The sequence below is a fragment of the Lytechinus pictus genome, chromosome 2, assembly GCF_037042905.1.
Source record: "Lytechinus pictus isolate F3 Inbred chromosome 2, Lp3.0, whole genome shotgun sequence".
Taxonomy (NCBI): Eukaryota; Metazoa; Echinodermata; class Echinoidea; order Temnopleuroida; family Toxopneustidae; genus Lytechinus; species Lytechinus pictus.
In genome coordinates this window covers 3,214,256-3,233,370 of record NC_087246.1, presented here as the reverse complement: position 1 = coordinate 3,233,370, position 19,115 = coordinate 3,214,256, and the positions used below count along the sequence as shown (strand labels likewise).

The 19,115-nt window shown below is 35.0% G+C and overlaps 1 protein-coding gene across 2 annotated transcripts in view; it reads right to left on the bottom strand.

The window, feature by feature from the left end:
• Positions 1–14,993, bottom strand: part of LOC129255000 (huntingtin-interacting protein 1-like) — a 42,598-nt gene extending 27,605 nt beyond the window's left edge. For both annotated transcript variants that reach the window (XM_054893545.2, XM_054893546.2), the window contains exons 1-4: positions 14,730–14,993; positions 10,720–10,783; positions 6,541–6,683; positions 312–368 (exon numbers count right to left, since the gene is read on the bottom strand). In XM_054893545.2, the coding sequence (XP_054749520.2) occupies positions 312–368; positions 6,541–6,683; positions 10,720–10,783; positions 14,730–14,768 (303 nt within the window). In that variant the 5' untranslated portion in view covers positions 14,769–14,993. The remainder of the gene's footprint in view (positions 1–311; positions 369–6,540; positions 6,684–10,719; positions 10,784–14,729) is intronic.
• Between the last annotated feature and the right edge of the window lie 4,122 nt (positions 14,994–19,115).

Here is a 19,115-nt window from a genome sequence, read left to right as displayed (position 1 = left end):
TCCTTATTTAGAAATTTGATGACGTTCAAATGGGTTTTGACCCATGGAGAAAAAGAGGGATTTTAATTCAAATCTGTGAACACAAAAGAGGTTTTTACCAAAGTCCCAGATCTCTTGATTTTACTGTTCTACCTGTCTCTCAACTTTGCAAATTTCAAGATCAAACAAGGAAAAAGCACATGATATATAATATATAATTTTTTTTTTCATATGTAGTCTCTTCATACATAGCCCAGAATAATGAAAATGCCTTAAAAAAGAAAACAAATGTAAAATTTATTTAACAAATGAATAATGAATTTCAAACTCACCCACATTGTTCCAAGATCTTTCAAATGATCTGTGTGTTGTCTTAGCTGCTTCTGAGCCTGCGAATAATAACAAATATTTGTAAATTTGTTGTACTGGTAACAATTTATGTATTGGACAATGTATCTCTATTCGCATTCATGACTTGTAAGCATGTAACCCCTTTACTCAATACTGTATTTTATTTTTATATAAATATGTTATTGTTTTATACATTCTGTGTACTTTTCACCATATATAATTTTAAGACAAAAAGTTTTTGAATTGCCCTCTGATTTGTATTATGTAACTTGTATTGTAGCATAGATTTCATACATGTACATTCTTTTATATTTTCTTTTTTTCTCAAAATTTCCTTATGTATTAAAAAAAGATTATCTTGAACACATTAATACAGAAGACAACATGGTAAACAGAACATATACATAGATGTATCTGTGACATGAAATGTCTGTTTAACTACATAAAACTTTACACTAAGACCCAGCCAAGGGTAGTTTTTAACATCTAATTTGTGATAAGAGGTCATCATAAGATCCAATGAATTTGGTGTCTTTGAGTCACTCATCAGTAGAACGGTACATGTGTGGATGCAATTAGAAGCCAGAGTAGACATAATTGGGTATACTGTAATGACAGGCGACCGGAACTGTCCTAAAGTATGCGTTTAGACAAGGGCATGCTTCAAATAGAATGTTGGCCTACAGTACAGTCCTTGTAGTTTGCTACATAGTGGAAACCAGTTAAGTGAAGTGGGGGATGCTCAATGCGGTCTTGGTCTCCCAAACCATGGTTTTCTAGATTGTTTTGCATGGTTTACAATGTAACTGGTTTCAGCAAAGATAACGACACATCAAATCCCCGGGAAGCGATCTTCGCCCAGGGAGTGTGTGCATATTGGAAGCACTACTCAATACACACTGTGTGTAGAATGCCTATGTTACAGTTTCAAATTTAGCACGAAACATGTGACCCTACTGAGAGTATTCCAACAGCAACAAGATTGTTGAAATGGCTTTGGAAAACAATTCAGGAGATGTTGTTGAGAATGATCATGAAGTTATAAAACCAGTTAATAAGAAAGTACATGTAGATCAGAATGGGGTCTACAATATAGCTACCTATAATTCTGTATAATGCACGTGTACTAAAAAACAAAATTACTGAGAAACTTATGGAATATATGCCGACACAAAGACTGGACATTTTTCATATTTAATTTAAAAAAATAAATACTGGTGACAATCTGCATGTTCAGCTGTCTCTTATAAAGTCATTGTATACAGTGTATTGTCAATTTGGCATCCCTTTTTTTTGTGGATAATTTGTTTCTACAGACATAATTTTGCAACACCAATAAAAAACCCACAATACTGTATACTGTAAGCTCTTGATATAGATAGATAGATAAATGGTTTATTTGATAAAACTCATACATCATGGCGGCCAAGCCGAATTGTGACGTATTTACATGTAAATTAAAATAAATCAATACATTTAAAATGGAATACATATCATTGAAATATTATATGATATCTATTGCCTATAGAAAATAGTATACTGTAACTATAATCCAGCAAGACTTGCTTTATTTGGGCATTGGAAACATATCCTTGGCCATAATGTGTAGACAGAATAGTAAGTCAATGCACTTTGATGTGTCCATGTAGTGTTGAAGTACATATTGTAGTCTGCTGTGCAAACCCATCACTTGAGTTTAAGTGGTCTGAATACTCAGCCTACAATGACTTGTGTACTGAAGGCCCTCTTGCTCAGGAAATTGAAACAGCAATATATGTGCTAGTCTTGTGTGAAGACCCACTTGTTGATCAAAGTTTCAATCAGGGTCTATTCCCGCAGACTAGTGTAAAAGTGGCAGCACACAGGGAATTCCCCTGGCCCCAATTGACCTCTGACCTCTGCTGTCTGAGGTAATGTTACCAATGCAAAGACTTTCTTCGATTTGACACTTCAAAACATGTACATTGTACTCCAAAAATTCTAGATCTGAAGCATGAGCGAACTTGACCAGACTATTGCAATGTCAGGAAGAGCTTGTGTAAGGTAAACTATTAACCAATCGATGTCAACATGAAGTGGACTCTACTGTCAATTTTAGACCCCTTTCTCAGTATACTTTCTAAAACTAGTTATAGTGGAAACTGGTTCAGGAAACCAGTTTCGATTTGCTAGCGTTCCCATCTGATCACCTGAAAGTGGTTTTCAAAACCATTCCAAGTAAAAGTGGTGTTGTTGCTATGGTCCACACTCTCAGTGGGGTGACAAGTTTTGTGCAAATTATGATACTGCAGTGTAGACATTCTACACAGTGTGTGGAGTAGCACACCAAACATGTGTGAAAGATCACTTCCCAAAGAATGTTTGTGTCCTCACCCATGCTTACACTGGTTACTTTAAGCATGGACTACTAGTAGGTCCATGCTTTAAGGAGGCAAAGCGGTCTTGAAAACCACATCACGAGGTGGTTTTCCAAACTGATTTGCAAGATTGCTTCCATGATGATTGATCGTTTCCCATTACATGTTAAACTACATAGTACATGTACGTACATGTACTATGTAGTTTCCACTAATAACCATTTTCAGGACTGTAATGAGAACAGTGTCTAAGTCTGTCTTATACTAATGTAAAAGGGTTTAGTAAAATCAAACTTCATTCACTTGCCAATATGCTATGTACAGTATCTACCTGTCAATGATAATGTACATGCTGAGCAGGTCGAATGAGTCATACTTTCGTGTACAGTACAAATACAATACAATTGGGCACTGGGAATTTCCACTCTCACTAGCTCGCTGACTGACTGGTCAAAAGCAAGGTACTACCCCGGGGGGGGGGGGGGCACTTACATTGACGAATGGATACCATGCGCAACCAAAAAAACACGTAAAGGGATGTCTTTTTCAAGATTGGGCACGTTACGTAAGTAACGTAATAAGGGTGTCAAAAACACTAAAATAATGAAAAAAGGGTATCTATTTTCGATGTTTAGGGTCATATTTGCGAGGGTATAAAAAACCGAGACTAAAATGTTTTATAAAGGATGTACTTTTTGCCCCAAGAGTCAACACTATACGTGTTAAGAGTACGATTTGCACGAGTGGGGCTGTACTAAACCCATTGATGTAGGTAAAGGTAAAACCGACGACCGACGTTCATGACATAATCGCTGTACTTGTTTAGGGGTTCAATTCAGGGAATACTTGACAAAAGTATCGTTATGGTTCCAATACTTGTTAAGGGTACGGTTTCACACGCCAATACTTGTTAGGGGTGCATTTTCAGAATATGGAAAATACGTGTTGAGGGTGCTTTTTGAGACCTCATGGTCGCGCATGGTATCCACTCGTCAATGGAAGTGGCCCCCCCCCCCCCCCCCCCCCCCCCCGGAGGACTACATGTACATGTACAAACTGAATTTTGGCTCACACAAAACCACTGACTGTGACTACAGTAGGTCATGAATCAAGAGGAGGAATTCATGTGAACTTAAAATAGCAAATTTGTAAGTTATTATGAAACATGTACAGTGTATTCGTGACTATGCACTGTACATGTAAACATGTATGTATACATGAACATGCAGTCGGAGTTTAAAACTGTAATAAGCTACCTGAAGATTTCATGTAGGCCTACATGTTACATGCATGCATAATACTATGAACACTCTTGTTTTTAATCAAAACTTTGAAAAGTAAACATATAAGCCTATTTGTAATTCATGAAAATGTATATACGGTAATCTGTTATCAGCCAAGGCATGACATTGGATAATAGTATACATAAAAAACAAAAGAGAATATAACTGCAATAATTGTAAATGTATGTTATGATAAATACATTCTTGATTTAAAGTTCTAGTCACTTTCCATAAAGGCAGGCTAATGTGCGTGTAGCAGTAGACAACCTTAAGATGTCACTTTATCAAATACCTTATTTATACAAGTATCTCTCCTATTTTCTGGAATTCAATTTTTTTATTTTGCACACAACACAAGCCACTTTCATGAACATTTTAAGGTAGACTACATGTATATGGAAAGGAAAAGGTCACTGATATAAAAGAATTATATGAAAAAGGGTAAAACATATTGCATTTACATGTAACACCAACAATTTATTTTCATCTGTACATGTGCCTGAGAATATAATTCATAGTTTTGCTTTCAAATTATAGCTAAAGAAGGAAATAACTGCATGAAATGTAAGAAATTATGTAAACACACCATCAATCTGTCTAAATGCAGATGATAAATTACAAACAATATCATTTCCAAAGAATATAAGGGGAAAAGGAATTAAAGTTTTCAAGAGACATTTCAAAGCAGGTTTCACTTTTAAGATTATTGTTTGTGCAATAAAAAGATCTATCTTCAGATGCGCATGTACATGTACATGAATAAATATATTGAATGAAAAAAATGCATTAAAAGTGTCATGTTCAGATAAGCTTTCAAAATTACAAATCTGCCTCCTTTTAATGATAAAACTTTCAGTTCTTAAAACTCAATAGTCCATAGTACATATCTACATTGTATCTTATTTCTTGAGTGTCATCATAATAAGTTGAATCTTTAAAGACAAAGTCGAAAGAATGACTGCTTCTAAATGTAAGTGTACACAGCTATTCCACATACACATGTACGTGTTCACTCCCATGGCTTCAATTTCAAGTTAAACAATCAAGAAAAGTATTTATTTTTGGCTGGGTACATAAGCACCAAAATTGATTTGCAGGAAAAAATATAAATTTTTGGCCAAACCATATTTTTGTAATGTGACTAACCAATTATATAATTGCATGAAAATGAATGGAGGGATTGATCCTATACTGTATCAGACCCTACATATTGCACTGGTCCCCTCTCCTTATTTAAAAATAATTACAAGAATAGCAGTTTATTTGTCATGAATGAATGAACCTCTTGCTTATATCACTTTCCCCTCCTTAATACGGAAATTACAACATCAGGGACATGGGGAGCCTCTGAAACAGGTCTCAAAAGTTATTTTCAGTTGCTGATTGTTTTCTTCACAATAGTTCATGTAGGGACATGCATACTTCAGGAGGGCAACTAGCCAGCTACCGCGCCTCATAAAAACAAGATAAAGGATATATAATCCAAGATGAGTTCAATCAATAAGCAAACATTAAAAGGAGGTTCAAAACCAAGTTGACATGATACTGCTAATTTTTGATAGGGGGTGCCTCATGAAACCGTGAAATGGGGGTATAAGGAATTGACCACAAAGGTCAAATACAGGGCCTTGGGATCTACTGGGCGGTGTGAAAAACAGGGTCTACGGAACGGGATCACGGTACAGCATATGGTGCACGCTAGCGCTGTGCATGTATCTGTGGGCACTAGCAGTGCATAAAGCTGCACGTGGAGGGAGTTGTGAAGCCGTGCGTGCAGGTCTCGCATGCAGTGCTCGTGCTGGACAATTTTGACAGGGCTAGGGAACTGAGATGTTTTGTAACGGGAGTCTTGCGAGCGGGGCGGCTTCTGAATGGAACTTTTGTCATTCGGAGTATATAAAGAACTGAAAATTAGGTCTAAAAAAGGGGGTCATCAAAGCGGCACGTCCCTGTACCACCAATATACATGTATGTGAGTGCCCCCCCCCCCCCCCCGGGTACTGCTCCTATAATCTGATTGTGGAAGAATTAAAGCCACTGGTCCACTGGGACATCACTGATCCACTGGTTGCTTCCTTACAAGCCTCATTCTGACATGCAGTTTATTAGTAAAACCAACTGACCATACATGTATATCCTAAAACATCTACTGAACAAAAAAGATTGATCCAAAAAGTGACTGAATGTGGTCAAGTTGTCCACCTTAACATACTGTATGTATCTGATAATTCACTAATGACCACCGGACAATTTCATTGTTTATTTCTGACATACATGTAGGCAAAATAATCATCACTTCTGACACACACACAGGGCAAATTGACGATAACAGGGTATTATTACTGTTACATATGTGGTTTCACATATGTATGCACTAAAAACAGTCCATTTTTTAAGTATGGCCTAGCTTTGTATCTCTTTTGATTATTAACTTGTGACAAAAAGACCTGCATGAACAGCTTTTGCATTACCTTTTTTTTACTACTTGACTGCATGTGCATGTAGTAAAAAAACAATAAACACTATTCAATCATTTTTTAGTTCTTATAAAAATTGGTCTAGATGCTTACCTCTTCATGGCCCTCTCGCAGTACTTTATGAAGGGTGTGACAGAACTTCCAGCATACCACCGGGTTACCCTGAACCGGTAACCTACACACCACACTCCAGAAGGTTGACGCCCCCTTCTCCTGGAAGGTTCCGATGATGATACCTCAAGATAGGATTGGTCAAGGAAATTAATATGTGATGTAGAATCCTAATAACAGTAATTGCTGGAAAAAAATCACTGATTTTGTGAATGATGTGATCTAAAATTGTATAAGATACTTATAAATAAAATTTACAGTCAAAATGTAATAAAAAATGAAAATTAGGCTCCCATCCCCGAACAAAACGTAGCTTTTAATACTGATGTGCAAGAACTAGATCTACAGATTTGTCATGTGTAAACAGTCTTTACCGTCTTTATAAGAGGCTGCAGCTTTCAAAAAGAAGCAATTAGCATTTAGTTAAATTGGAATGTATTTGCGATAGTCTAATATAATCAATATTGATCATTGAAACTCAACAAAACCTGTAGAAAGTCTTCTATATACTGTGTGTATGTATTAATCACCTACCACCTTCTTTCAAACATCTAATATCAAAGCAGGTAATAATAATACCAAAAGAAATTGAAATTATATTGCAAACCATGGCCCTTCAAGGGAACAGTAAAAAGGATTGGCTTCAATTATAGCATTCCAAATGAACTACTCGGCAAGAACATACTGTACATGTATTTATTATAGGGTTGGGGCAGAATAAACATGAAAAATAGAAACTGATACACGCTTGAAAAAGAAAACAAAATTGAGTTTGAGGCTTTGTATTATTACAGGCAACCTTTTCTACATTTTTATTAAGAGATTGATCAATATAATTCATTTATAATTTGATTAACTTTATCCATCTTCTCATTCATACAGTATTGATTTGATTTCTTCAGTTTAATTTCCAAGTTTTCTATCATTTTGATATTTATTTATTCACTTACATTTATTTCCTCATTAACTGATTTATTCATTTATGAATTTATTTCTTTATTTTATTTATTCATTTATTTATTATTCATCTTTTTATTCATTTACATTTTTTATTTGTATCTTTCAATCAACCATTTTTTTTTTACCCTTTACATAATAAAACAATAAAAACAGACCTGCCAACCTCTGCAAATAAAAAAAATGTATTGTTTATCCCTAAAACTGTATTTTCTCCCAAGAAGCTGTATTGTATGATACAATGTGCACTGTTCTTGCAGATGGAAAAAAAGAAACTTTAAAAACAAATGTACAGGTATATCTCACTGTGGTTTTAAAATGATTAAAGACATAATGTTATGATTTGAAACTAAAAACTTTTTTGTTACTTAAAATTGAAGCTACCTGAAATAATTGCTTTCTTCCAGTTACCTACACTGTACATATATTATGAAAAATAGAGATATACGGCGCTGATTTTTCTCAATGAAATATGATTACCCCCCCAAAAAAAAAAAAAAAATCAAATTTTCTATAGAAAATAATATTTTATGAAAAAAAATCATAATGCAGTACACATAATGGTGGGCCGTTCTAGCAATTGCCAACATTTGCAAAGTTCTATTAAATTGCTACATGTATATCACTGCTACCCATTGTTTGGAATGGATTGAAAGTAATTTTTTTCAGGGGGGGGGGAATTCTTATTTATTTATTTATTTTTTTTTTTGTATTCCTTACACAATCGTCACATTTTGGCATTACTTTGTTATAATCAATTTACTTACCTGTCCTCTCCTCATTAAGACAGATTTTTTTTCTGGATCCTGCAGACTTAACAAGCCTTGCTTTTTTATGCAGGTTCCCTCATATTTCACTCTTTTAAATTGTCTTCAATTCCAAATCGCTATTTTCTTTAATTTGAATTAATTGTTATGCCTTGTCTGATTTGGATTCTCATAAGTTTTCTGATATTGTTTCATAATTTTGTTTGTACTTGTGAAATATGTAAAATAAAGTCAAATCAAATCAAATTCTGGTCCTTAATGCAGCTTGTACAGTGAGTATATTACAATAACTATCATTTCATGGCTGCAAAATAAATCACACACTAATTTAGCATCATCCATTCCATATAAGGATCTATTTGTTCCAAGCACAGCTTGAAATACTGCCAATTTTGAAACCTTAACATTTTCACACTGATTATGACCCAAGCTCGATGTGCCAAATTATTCTAGCACTCTGTCTGTTTTATTCATTATTTTGAATCATATTAATTCTTCACCCAGCATTCTTACCAATCTGTCCATCATGTGTATCTTGACTGTACAATGTTCACCGTTTTGTAATATAAGAATCATGTATACACAGTACTAGCTGCATCAGGCGAATTGAAGTATTCTTTCATGAAACTACAAAAGTGTATTCAATGCATGATCAAATTTGTAATAGCAAACATGAAAGTTAGGCTACTATTTTTCATGATATAGCTTGAATTGAAATTAAAAAAACAAGGGTAAATTTTCTACAAATAACATTACATGTGTACATATCAGTATATTTAGATGAATACATTTTTATGTGCTTATTCAAAAATCAAAATATTTAGAAATTATTACCTCTAAAAGTGCATGACGTGTAATAAAAAAATCACAATATCAAGCATTGTAAAAAGGAGGTATGATTCAAGGGATGAATTCGTACGGCAACAGAAAAATATTTTTGTTAGTAACCTTATTGCAACTGATTCATGATTAAATGTGTTTGACACACAAATTTCTTCTGTATGCTCTTCTGAAATTTTGCTGTTATACATGTATTCAATAATTTGCATTGTACCTGCCATTGCAAAAGAACTGTCATTTGAAATCATACTTAGCAAATTCAAACTTACTTTTTTGTACAACCTCGTTCATCAAATCTTGATTTAGCCCTTGATATTTTACACAAACAGTTTTTATCCCCACCCCCTTCCAAAACTCTACATGTACATACTACACATCCTAAAATGTACTCATTACCGATAATATGTAAAACATCTTTTGACAGATTCTGCTTTTAATTTCAGGGGAAAATATTCTATTATTCTATTCAGGGGAAATAACCTACTACGGTAGTAGGTTCATGATTCAAGTGAACTATGTGCAAGCACATGTAGATCATAAAATGAATTCACTTTTAATAGAGTACATGTACAGAGAAAAATTCCCAGAAATAGTGCCAAATAAGATTATTTAGGATTATGAAAGATTTACACTGTACATTGCCCACATACATGTACATGTAATGTGTTATTTTGTGCATATCTAAAGAAATATGGACAAAGTGATTTCATTTGAATACTGTGCCCCATCTTCATCTGGAATTGTCTTCATATGAATCTGTCAAGGGTGAGTCATTATAGAGAGGGTTCCAAGCACTTTTTATAGGTTTGGCTTGCTTTCCACTCTGTTTAGTGTTCTCATTAATATTGCATGAATCCCGTTTGCTGGCATTCACCAAGCAATTTGGGGTTCTATACTTGTGGTTTTCTCATTATGAGAGTCCTTTTTTGTTGGTTCATATGTACCAATGAGTGCTGTATAAATGCAGAGATTCTCTACAATTAGCAGGACATGCATCAAATGCGTAACATGAATTTTTCATGAAAATTCTACAGTAACAAAACTAACATGTACAAGTAGGCCCTATCCATAGTGTATCTGGCTGCGCTTCACAGTTCTTTTTTTTCTTGAAAGGGAGCGGGGAAAGTGCATTTAACTTTAACAGACCTGCTGGATTCTATAGGCTAGCACTCTTATTTAGACCAAACCCTATTCTAGAGATATTGTCCACAGAGCAAAATTTGCAAATGAGTTTGACAGACCTACCTTATTGCCAAAACAATACCCTGTTGTCTTGGCTTCCTTAGGCATTGTAGGCCCATGCTTGGGCACACTCCTCTCCAAAGAAATCTTCACTGTTCACCCACTCTTATCTATTCTTAACTTTTCTTTGAAGCCAGGGTGTATTTCAGTAGCTTATAACAATTGCCAATATCCATCCATCCATCATTAATAGTATCCCAAAGATACTGTCTGATTGTCATGTTTATTCCAAAAATAATAGAATTAAAATCTTATTAATCCACAACACATTCATTATCATGGTTAGTACATGTATGTATGATATTGATAGGCAGCAATTTGGCAAGAATTGTTGAACTGATGTGGTAAAGGATACTTCTGACATGTTTCTCCTTGACTGGGACTTCCTGTGAATTAATTGCCTTGTTCACACTAGTTTGCTGTAGAAAGACAAGGAAAAGAAATAATCTTATTAAAATTTGCATAATATTCATCTTTACAAGGAAGATACATCCTATATGTACACACAACTATTCCACAGTTCTCATCGGCTTTATAAATTCAATCTTGATGTGATTTTGTGTTTCCATAATAAACAGATTTTACTTCAATCTGTTCTACAATGAAAACTGTATGTACAGGCAAGGAGTATGTACTATATATACATGTACAGTACCAGTAACCTCTCATAGAAGATATCATACAAGCAAATACTGACAAATATAAACAACATAAAGTTCTCTATTTATTGAAAAAGAAATAGGTCTACACATGTACTTAAACATGACATACATAGAAATACAAATGGAACGCCTCTGGCAGTCTCGCCTGCATTACGCGATTCGATATAAATGTAGCAGCAGAGCTGACTTTGGAAACAGCTATTGAATAATTATTCACAAAAGAAAACATTCATATGATAATAAAATACTATGTCCATTGAACCAAAATGACCTTTGACCATGATCATGTGATCTAAAATGTGTGCAAAACAATCATTTATACTTGATTTATTCTTAGTCTTATGTCTATGTTTCATGAACTAGATCTTTATACACTTTCTAAGTTATGATGCCAATTAAAAAAATACCCCCACCATGGCCAAGTTCATTGACCCTAAATGACCTTTGACCTCGGTCATGTGACCTGAAACTCGCACAGGATGTTCAGTGATACTTGATTACTCTTACATGTATGTCCAAGTTTTATGAACTAGCTCCATAAAAATGTAAAGTTATGATGGAAATTCAACAAATACCCCTTACATGCCCAAAGTTCATTGACCCTAAATGACCTTGGTCATGTGACCTGAAACTCAAGGATGCTCAGTAATACTTAATTACCCTTACAGTACATGTATGTCCAAGTTTCATGAACTAGGTCCATATACTTTTTAAGTTATGATGTCATTTCAAAAACTTAACCGTGGGTTTAAGATTTGATGTTGACGCTGCCGTCGCAGTCACCGCCTATAGTCTCGCTCTGCTATGCAGACGACACAAAAAAATGAAATCTGAACAAATTCTAAATTCTCATCATATTAAGACCAACACTGTCCTGACAGGTATTCAAGAAAAGCTATACATGTACATGTATGTATGTTCAATGGAATGCTTGACCATAGAAACATGACAACTTGTATTTGACCATAATGAAAATAAATGTCCATCAAAACGCAAACATGAAACCTTAAAAAATTGAAAATATTAATTTGGTAGATGTACAGGCAGCCCGTTCACCTCTCAAAAAGTGTAATCAGCACGCGACACTGGCACAGGTCCGACAGTCACAGACCAGTAAAAATTGCTGTCGGGCCAGTAACTTTTCAGAAATAGCCAGATTTACTGGTCCAAGATGACCAGTAAGACCAGTAAACAATATATCAAACTGATAAAAATAATATTTTCTCCTCTTTTGTTAATTACAAAAATGGCTCTGGCATCTCAAAAAATGGCTCTCCGAAATTGAGAAATAGCTATCATGAATTATGATGTGTGTGTGTGTGTGCTGTTCTTTGTAAATAAAAGACAGCAAAATAAACTCAAGTCTCTTTTATGTTTTACTTTATACTTGGGGGCCAGTAAATTTTAGGCTCGGACCAGTAAAAAATGGATAACCTGGGTATCTACTGGTCTGACATGAACAGGTTGGACAAGTAGAAACAAAGGGTTAGACACTGTTCTCATTACACTTTCTAAAACTAGTTTACTGGAAACCGGTTCGGGAAACCAGTGCAGAATGATTGCTTTGCGAGCATTCCCATTTGAACACATGATAGTGGTTTTCAATATCACTTCACGCAAAGCAATCTTGTTGCTATGGAAACGCTCTCAGTGGGGTAACATGTTTCGTGCGAAATTGAAACTGCAGCATAGGCAAAATGTGCGAAAATCAATTCCCGATGAACGGCTGTGTCCTCACACTAAAACCAGTTTAACGAGGCAAAGCGATCTTAAAAACTACATAGCGAGATGGTATTATGAACCGGTTTGGAAGATCGCTTCCAAGATCGCTTCGACCGTTCTCACTACACGTTAAACTAGTTTCCACTATACTAGTTCTAGGAAGATAGTGAGAATGGTGTCTTAGTGTGGAGCCCTGGTATAATGTACCAAGTAGGCTAAAACCCCACTTGGTCTACTTAATTTCCATTTGGTCTACATGTACCTACTGTTAAGTTTACACTTCACTTGGTCTAATGGTATTATTATTAGGCCTGAGTCATTACATTTATTTTGAAAAGCATTTAAAACGGTATCAATAAACAGGCATTTACAGTTAATCGGCAGGGGTGTAAAAAAAATTTGCATCCTTATAAAATTAACTCAACATTGCCATAATGTTTTGATTTTTAGTTGGAAACTATCAAGAAAAGGAAGAATGTTCAATCGTTTTATATTATACTCAGTCAACACCATGAAAGTCTACATTTGGGACTACAATATTGGCATTTGTGGTCCCAAAGAAGACTTTCATGGTGTTGCAATTGTACTGAAAATGATTGTTTGATCATTTTGATTGTTTTTATAATTTTTCCCCGATACTTCTTGCACAGGACTACCGGTACATGTACTTAAGTTTTTTAATACTTTTACAGATACATGTAGTTTCAGAGGGCTGTCTAATCATATGTCTAATATATGGGCAGGGGAAAACCTCCCACTTCCCACAGGTTTATGTACATGTACATATACCAGATAACTAAAAAAAAAAGTATTGTATCTCATAAATTTCATGTGCACTTACACCAAGGTCCACAAACTTTCCATAAATATCATTCAAGTTCAAAGAAAGAACATTGTACAAGAAAACTTTAAGTTTATAATAATAATAATAATAATAGCCAATTTTTATAAAGCGCTTTTCCCAGAATGGCTCAAAGCGTGTTACAGCATATTATTACCCCGGTCATTGGATTCATTTCAATCCCGCACGAAAAGTGCACAATTTCCACTCCCTGGGGAACATTCATTGCAGCCTCATTATGGCGCTGGCAAAATCAAACATACAATATATTTTGCATCCTACCGGGGACCCATTTAGCACCTGGGTCGAGAGTGGCAAAGTGTGGATTAATGCCTTGCCAAAGGACGCTAGACCGCGGTGGGATTCGAACACACGACCCTCTGTTTACAAGGCGAGAGTCAGAACCACTACACCACGGCTCTTCCACATGTACATGTACTGTATGCACTTTTTAAATCAACCATTAACATTCCATAAGATCTTTCAAGTTCAAAGAAAGAGTGCTTTATAAAGTAAGAAGCTGCCAATGATAGTTATGATACCATTAATCAAGTAGTATCATGGTTGGACCACTGAGTGTCATAGCCTATGAGCTCTACTTGTGGCTCAAGTCGCTCGATCGGATGCCTGAACAATATGTCCGTATTCTATGTTGGCCTACATGTACATGTCTGCAACAGACTGGTGAGCATCTCATACACACTGTACAGAGAGCCAGCCATTTAAACATTACAATTCTAACAATCTAGAATAACCATCAAAGAATATACATTTATCATGAATTAAAAAAAATAAGTACAAAATGATTCTGGTAAAGAATGTAAATGCTGAGAAATTGACAAAACAACGGCATTCCTGTCAGATAACACGTCTGAAGTTAATAGTCCAAGCAATAACATACAATGTCCATCTGTGTTTGTGATCTTCTGCAGGGTCATTTTCAAGTTAGATTTCATGTTAACACCTCAATAGGTTTATTAAACGAGATCTACCATGACATGGAAACAATTAATCTTGACTTAAAGACTTTCTTGTGAAACCATCATTTGCTGCAACTAGCTCCAATGGTACTGCAGACACATGTACCAATAGCAAATGTCTTAACCAGTCTGCATGTAAAATTTTTATCCACAAACTCACAATTTTTCGCTTGCTTCCTGAGGAAAACACACCTTCCATTATTCCAACTTGGCCGGATCAGAACAGGATATAAACTGAAGCACAGATAAACTACCAGCAGAGATTTTGATTGTCAACTCAGATCAAAATCTGATACATTCATGTACATGTAGGTCTCTAAAATATAGACCAATCCAAGGTTTAAAGTGGTGTGGACTGTTGATAAATACAGGTCTACATAGAATGTCCCTCCTCTGTGTGTTAATTATGCAACGGTCAAAGTACAAGTGCAAGGAGGCCAGATAAAACTGTATACCATCTTTATTTGATTGCCTCGGATGCAAATATTTTAAGACTGAATAATTGATTTAGTAAACATTTACAGTGCACCTTTAAACATTATCAAAGGGAGTAATTAACCTGTTGACTACTGAATTTTCTGGTTAATGTACAGAGTACATGCAGGCTTGTTGGTTTTGCACTTCTGCCAATTGGATATTAGAACTAGCACTTCAATGATGTGGAGCTCATCCGGCATCTCGCACAGAAATTTAACACAATTTCTTATTTCAGCCCAGTTGAAACTGTAGTGAATTATATTGGTGATATAAATTGAGGAAACAGAATTGAAATCGATGAAGAAATGACAAAGAAGCATTTCTTTGTGATTTATGAATAAATTCTGTATAAAATGGCATAAATTTTCTAGTCAAAATTTCTATAGAACCTTTAACCTCATGTAGCTCTTAGATGGCACAAACAGAGAATCAAAATCAATCAACAAATATTTAAGTATTTTTATGAGTTTTGAAAAATATGCATAAATTAGCATATTAAATGAATTTCAAAATTATGTGTTAAAATTTGGTGACCCTCATGTAGCTCTACCAGAAGATGAAAAAAAAATCAAAATTGGTCAACAAATAAAGAAGTATTTTTTGTGATTATGAATATATTTCGCATAAATTAGCATAGTTTTCTACTCAAAATTACAAAAATTCTGTGTAGAAGTTTGGTACACCTCATGAAGTTCTACCAGATGGAAGAAAAAAAATCAAAATCGGTCAACAATAAAAAAAGAAGCATTTTATGAGAATTTTTAAAAATACACTTTCGCATTTAGCTTAAAGGACAAGTCCATCCCAACAAAAAGTTGATTTGAATAAAAAGAGAAAAATTCAACAAGCATAACACTGAAATTTTATCAAAATCGGATGTTAAATAAGAAAGTTAATATGACATTTTTAAAGTTTTGCTTAATTTCACAAAATAGTTAGATGTACATTCTGGTCAGTATGCAAACAAGGAGACTGATGACGTCATCCACTCACTATTTCTTTTGTATTTTATTATATGAAATATTCTGATTTTCTCCTTATTGTCAGGTGAAACAATGATTAATTTCTCCCTGAACATGTGGAATTAGCATTGCTTAATACTATATGGTTCAGTCAAGTTGGTCCTTATTGTCAAATCCGTAAAAATGAAATACTGTATAACTCAAACAATTAAAAACAAAAGAAATAGTGAGTGAAGGACATCATTGACTGTCTCATTTACATGTCACTGAATTGTGCATATCACTGTTTTGTGAAAAATAAGGGAAACTTTAAAATGTCATAACTTTCTTATTTTACATCCGATTATGATGAAATTTTCAGCGTTATGCTTGTTGGATTTTTCTACATTTATTCAAATCAGCATTTTTCTGGGGTGGACTTGACCTTTAAAATTTTTTCTAGTCAAAATTTCAAAATTCTGTGTAAAATTTTGGTGAACCTCATCAAGCGCTACCAGAAGGAAGCAAAAAAATCAAAATCAGTCAACAAAAAAAGGAGAAGCATTTTTTGTGAATTTTGAAAAATGCGCATAAATTAGCATATTTAATGAGTTTCAAAATTCTGTATAGAAGTTTTGAATCCCCTACCTAATGCTATCATATAAAGCAAACAGAATTGAAATAAGACTTGAAATTAAGAAGAAGCATTTTGAAATTCGGTCAACATATGAGGAGGCATTTTCTGTGATTTATGAATTCGCCTAAATTAGCATAAATAATTTTCTACTCAAAATTTAAAAATTCCATGTACAAGTTTGGTGAACCTCATGAAAATCTACCAGATGGAAAAAAAAAAATCAAAATCGGTCAACAAATAAAGGAGCATTTTAGGTGAATTTAAAAAAATATGCATAAATTAATTTCACATGAATTAGCATAAAAAAATTTCTAGTCAAAATTTCAAAATTCTGTGTAGAAGTTTGGTGAACCTTATGAAGCTCTACCAGATGGAAGCAAAAAAAATCAAAATCGGTCAGTAAAGAAGCTTTTATGAATTTTGAAAAAATGCGCATAAATTAGCATATTAAATGAGTTTCAAAAATTCTGTGTAGAAGTTTTGAATCCCCCACATAGTGTTATCATATAAAGCAAACAGAATTGAAATCAGACTTGAAATGACGAAGAAGCAGCATTTTGAAATTGTGGACGGACGACAGACGACCGATGCCACGCCACGGCTTAAGCTCATTTGGCCCTTCGGGCCGGATGAGCTAAAATAATCGAGGCCCTAAAATACCAACCTTCATTATTTCTCCACACACACTTTACAGTTCTCTAGAAAAGAAAAGTATGTAGAGTAGAACAAAGGCCTTTAATGGTATCAAAGACATCGCTCGATCATTATACTTTATAAAACAAGTTTACTGGAAATCGGTTCAGGAACCAGAAATCAGCCGAAAGAGGTTTTCAAAACCACTTCACATAAAGTGGTCTTGTTGCTATGGGAATGCTCTCAGTGGGGGTCACATATTTCACGTGAAATTTGAAACGGCAGCATAGGCATTCTACACACAGTGGGTGGATGGGTGGAGTAGCGTGCTCAAACTATGTGAAGATTTCTTCCTGAAGAACGGTTGTGTCCTCACGCTAAAACCAATCAGATTTCAGGTTGTGTCCTCATGCTTAAAGAAAATAACATGGAAACAATTGTCATTATTTTCCCCAAAAAATTAATTCAGCATGCAAAGAGATCTTGAAAATTACATCGCGAGGTGGTTTTCGGAACTGGTTTGGAAGATTACTTCCAAGACCGCTTCGACCGTTCTCATTACACGTTTACTAAACTAGTTTCCAGTAAACTAGTTTAAGGATGGTTACTATTAAAGAGAACGGGGTCCTAGTGGCAATGACCACTGGATCATATCAATCATATTTTAATGTGCCTTAAAGCTACATACATGTATGTACACACTGTTCATCGTAAATCAATCAGCAGGGGGCTTACAAACAAAATCACAAGGAGCTCAATTCTAAACTAATCCTATTAGTGTTCTAATGGATACATGTAAGTCTATAAGTGATGTTCTAGTGAAATACTGTATTGCCATGGGGCAAGTACATGTACATACTTTTACTTTTACTTTTATCCAACGATGCTTGTAGGACTATGCCTGTTCATCGATCCAAGGGAATAAACATTATGCTCCACACTATCAGTTTCAATTAGTTGCATGTGGCAAGTAGTAGCATGTGGCAAGTAGTTGCACATGGCAAGTAGTTGCATGTGGCAAGATTATGGATATAAAGTCCATTACTCAAAGTCGTAAACAAAAGCGATATCCTTCCAGTGATTATCAAGCCGATTCTTAAAGGAATTTACAGAAGGTGCTGAAACCACATTTTCTGGTAGACTGTTCTAAGAACTAATAACTCGATTTGAAAAGAAGAACAAACATCAAGCCTTGCATACTGCTTGTCAAGTTTCTGGGAATGGCCTCTAGTCCTCCCTTCCTTACTTCGTACAAGTAGATATGCTAGTATCATAGATACCATGCATAAACTTATAAACATCTATCATATCTCCTCTTCTACATCTATGTAGAAGAGATGGTAGTTTCAGGTGTTGCAGTCGCTCTGAATAGGACAAGTTTCTCAGTCCAGGGATAAGCTTGGTAGCTCTTCGCTGCACACTCTCTAGCCGTTTCTGATCACCTGTTCTAAAAGGTGACCAAACTGAATGGCCATATTCTAATAACGGTCTTATTAGACCCTTAAACATAAGCTTCACTGTATCTTCATCCAAATTTACAATAGACCTCCTCATTAAGCCCAGCAATTTATTTGATTTAGAGACAGCTTGTGAGATATGGTCTTTGAAGGTGAGTCGTGTATCAACTAGTACACCCAAGTCTCTTTATACCTGACTTTCACTAAGAAGTACAGAATCATCTTCTTTGCCCATTTGATATTCAAATGCAGACTGCATACAACCAACTTTCAGAACAGTACACTTGTCTGGGTGGAAGCGAAGTTGCCGTTTCTCAGCCCAGCTTTCTAACAGTGACAGGTCATTCTGAAGTTGCTGACAAGACCCAGGTAGATCCGAGCAGGCATAAAGCTTTGTATCA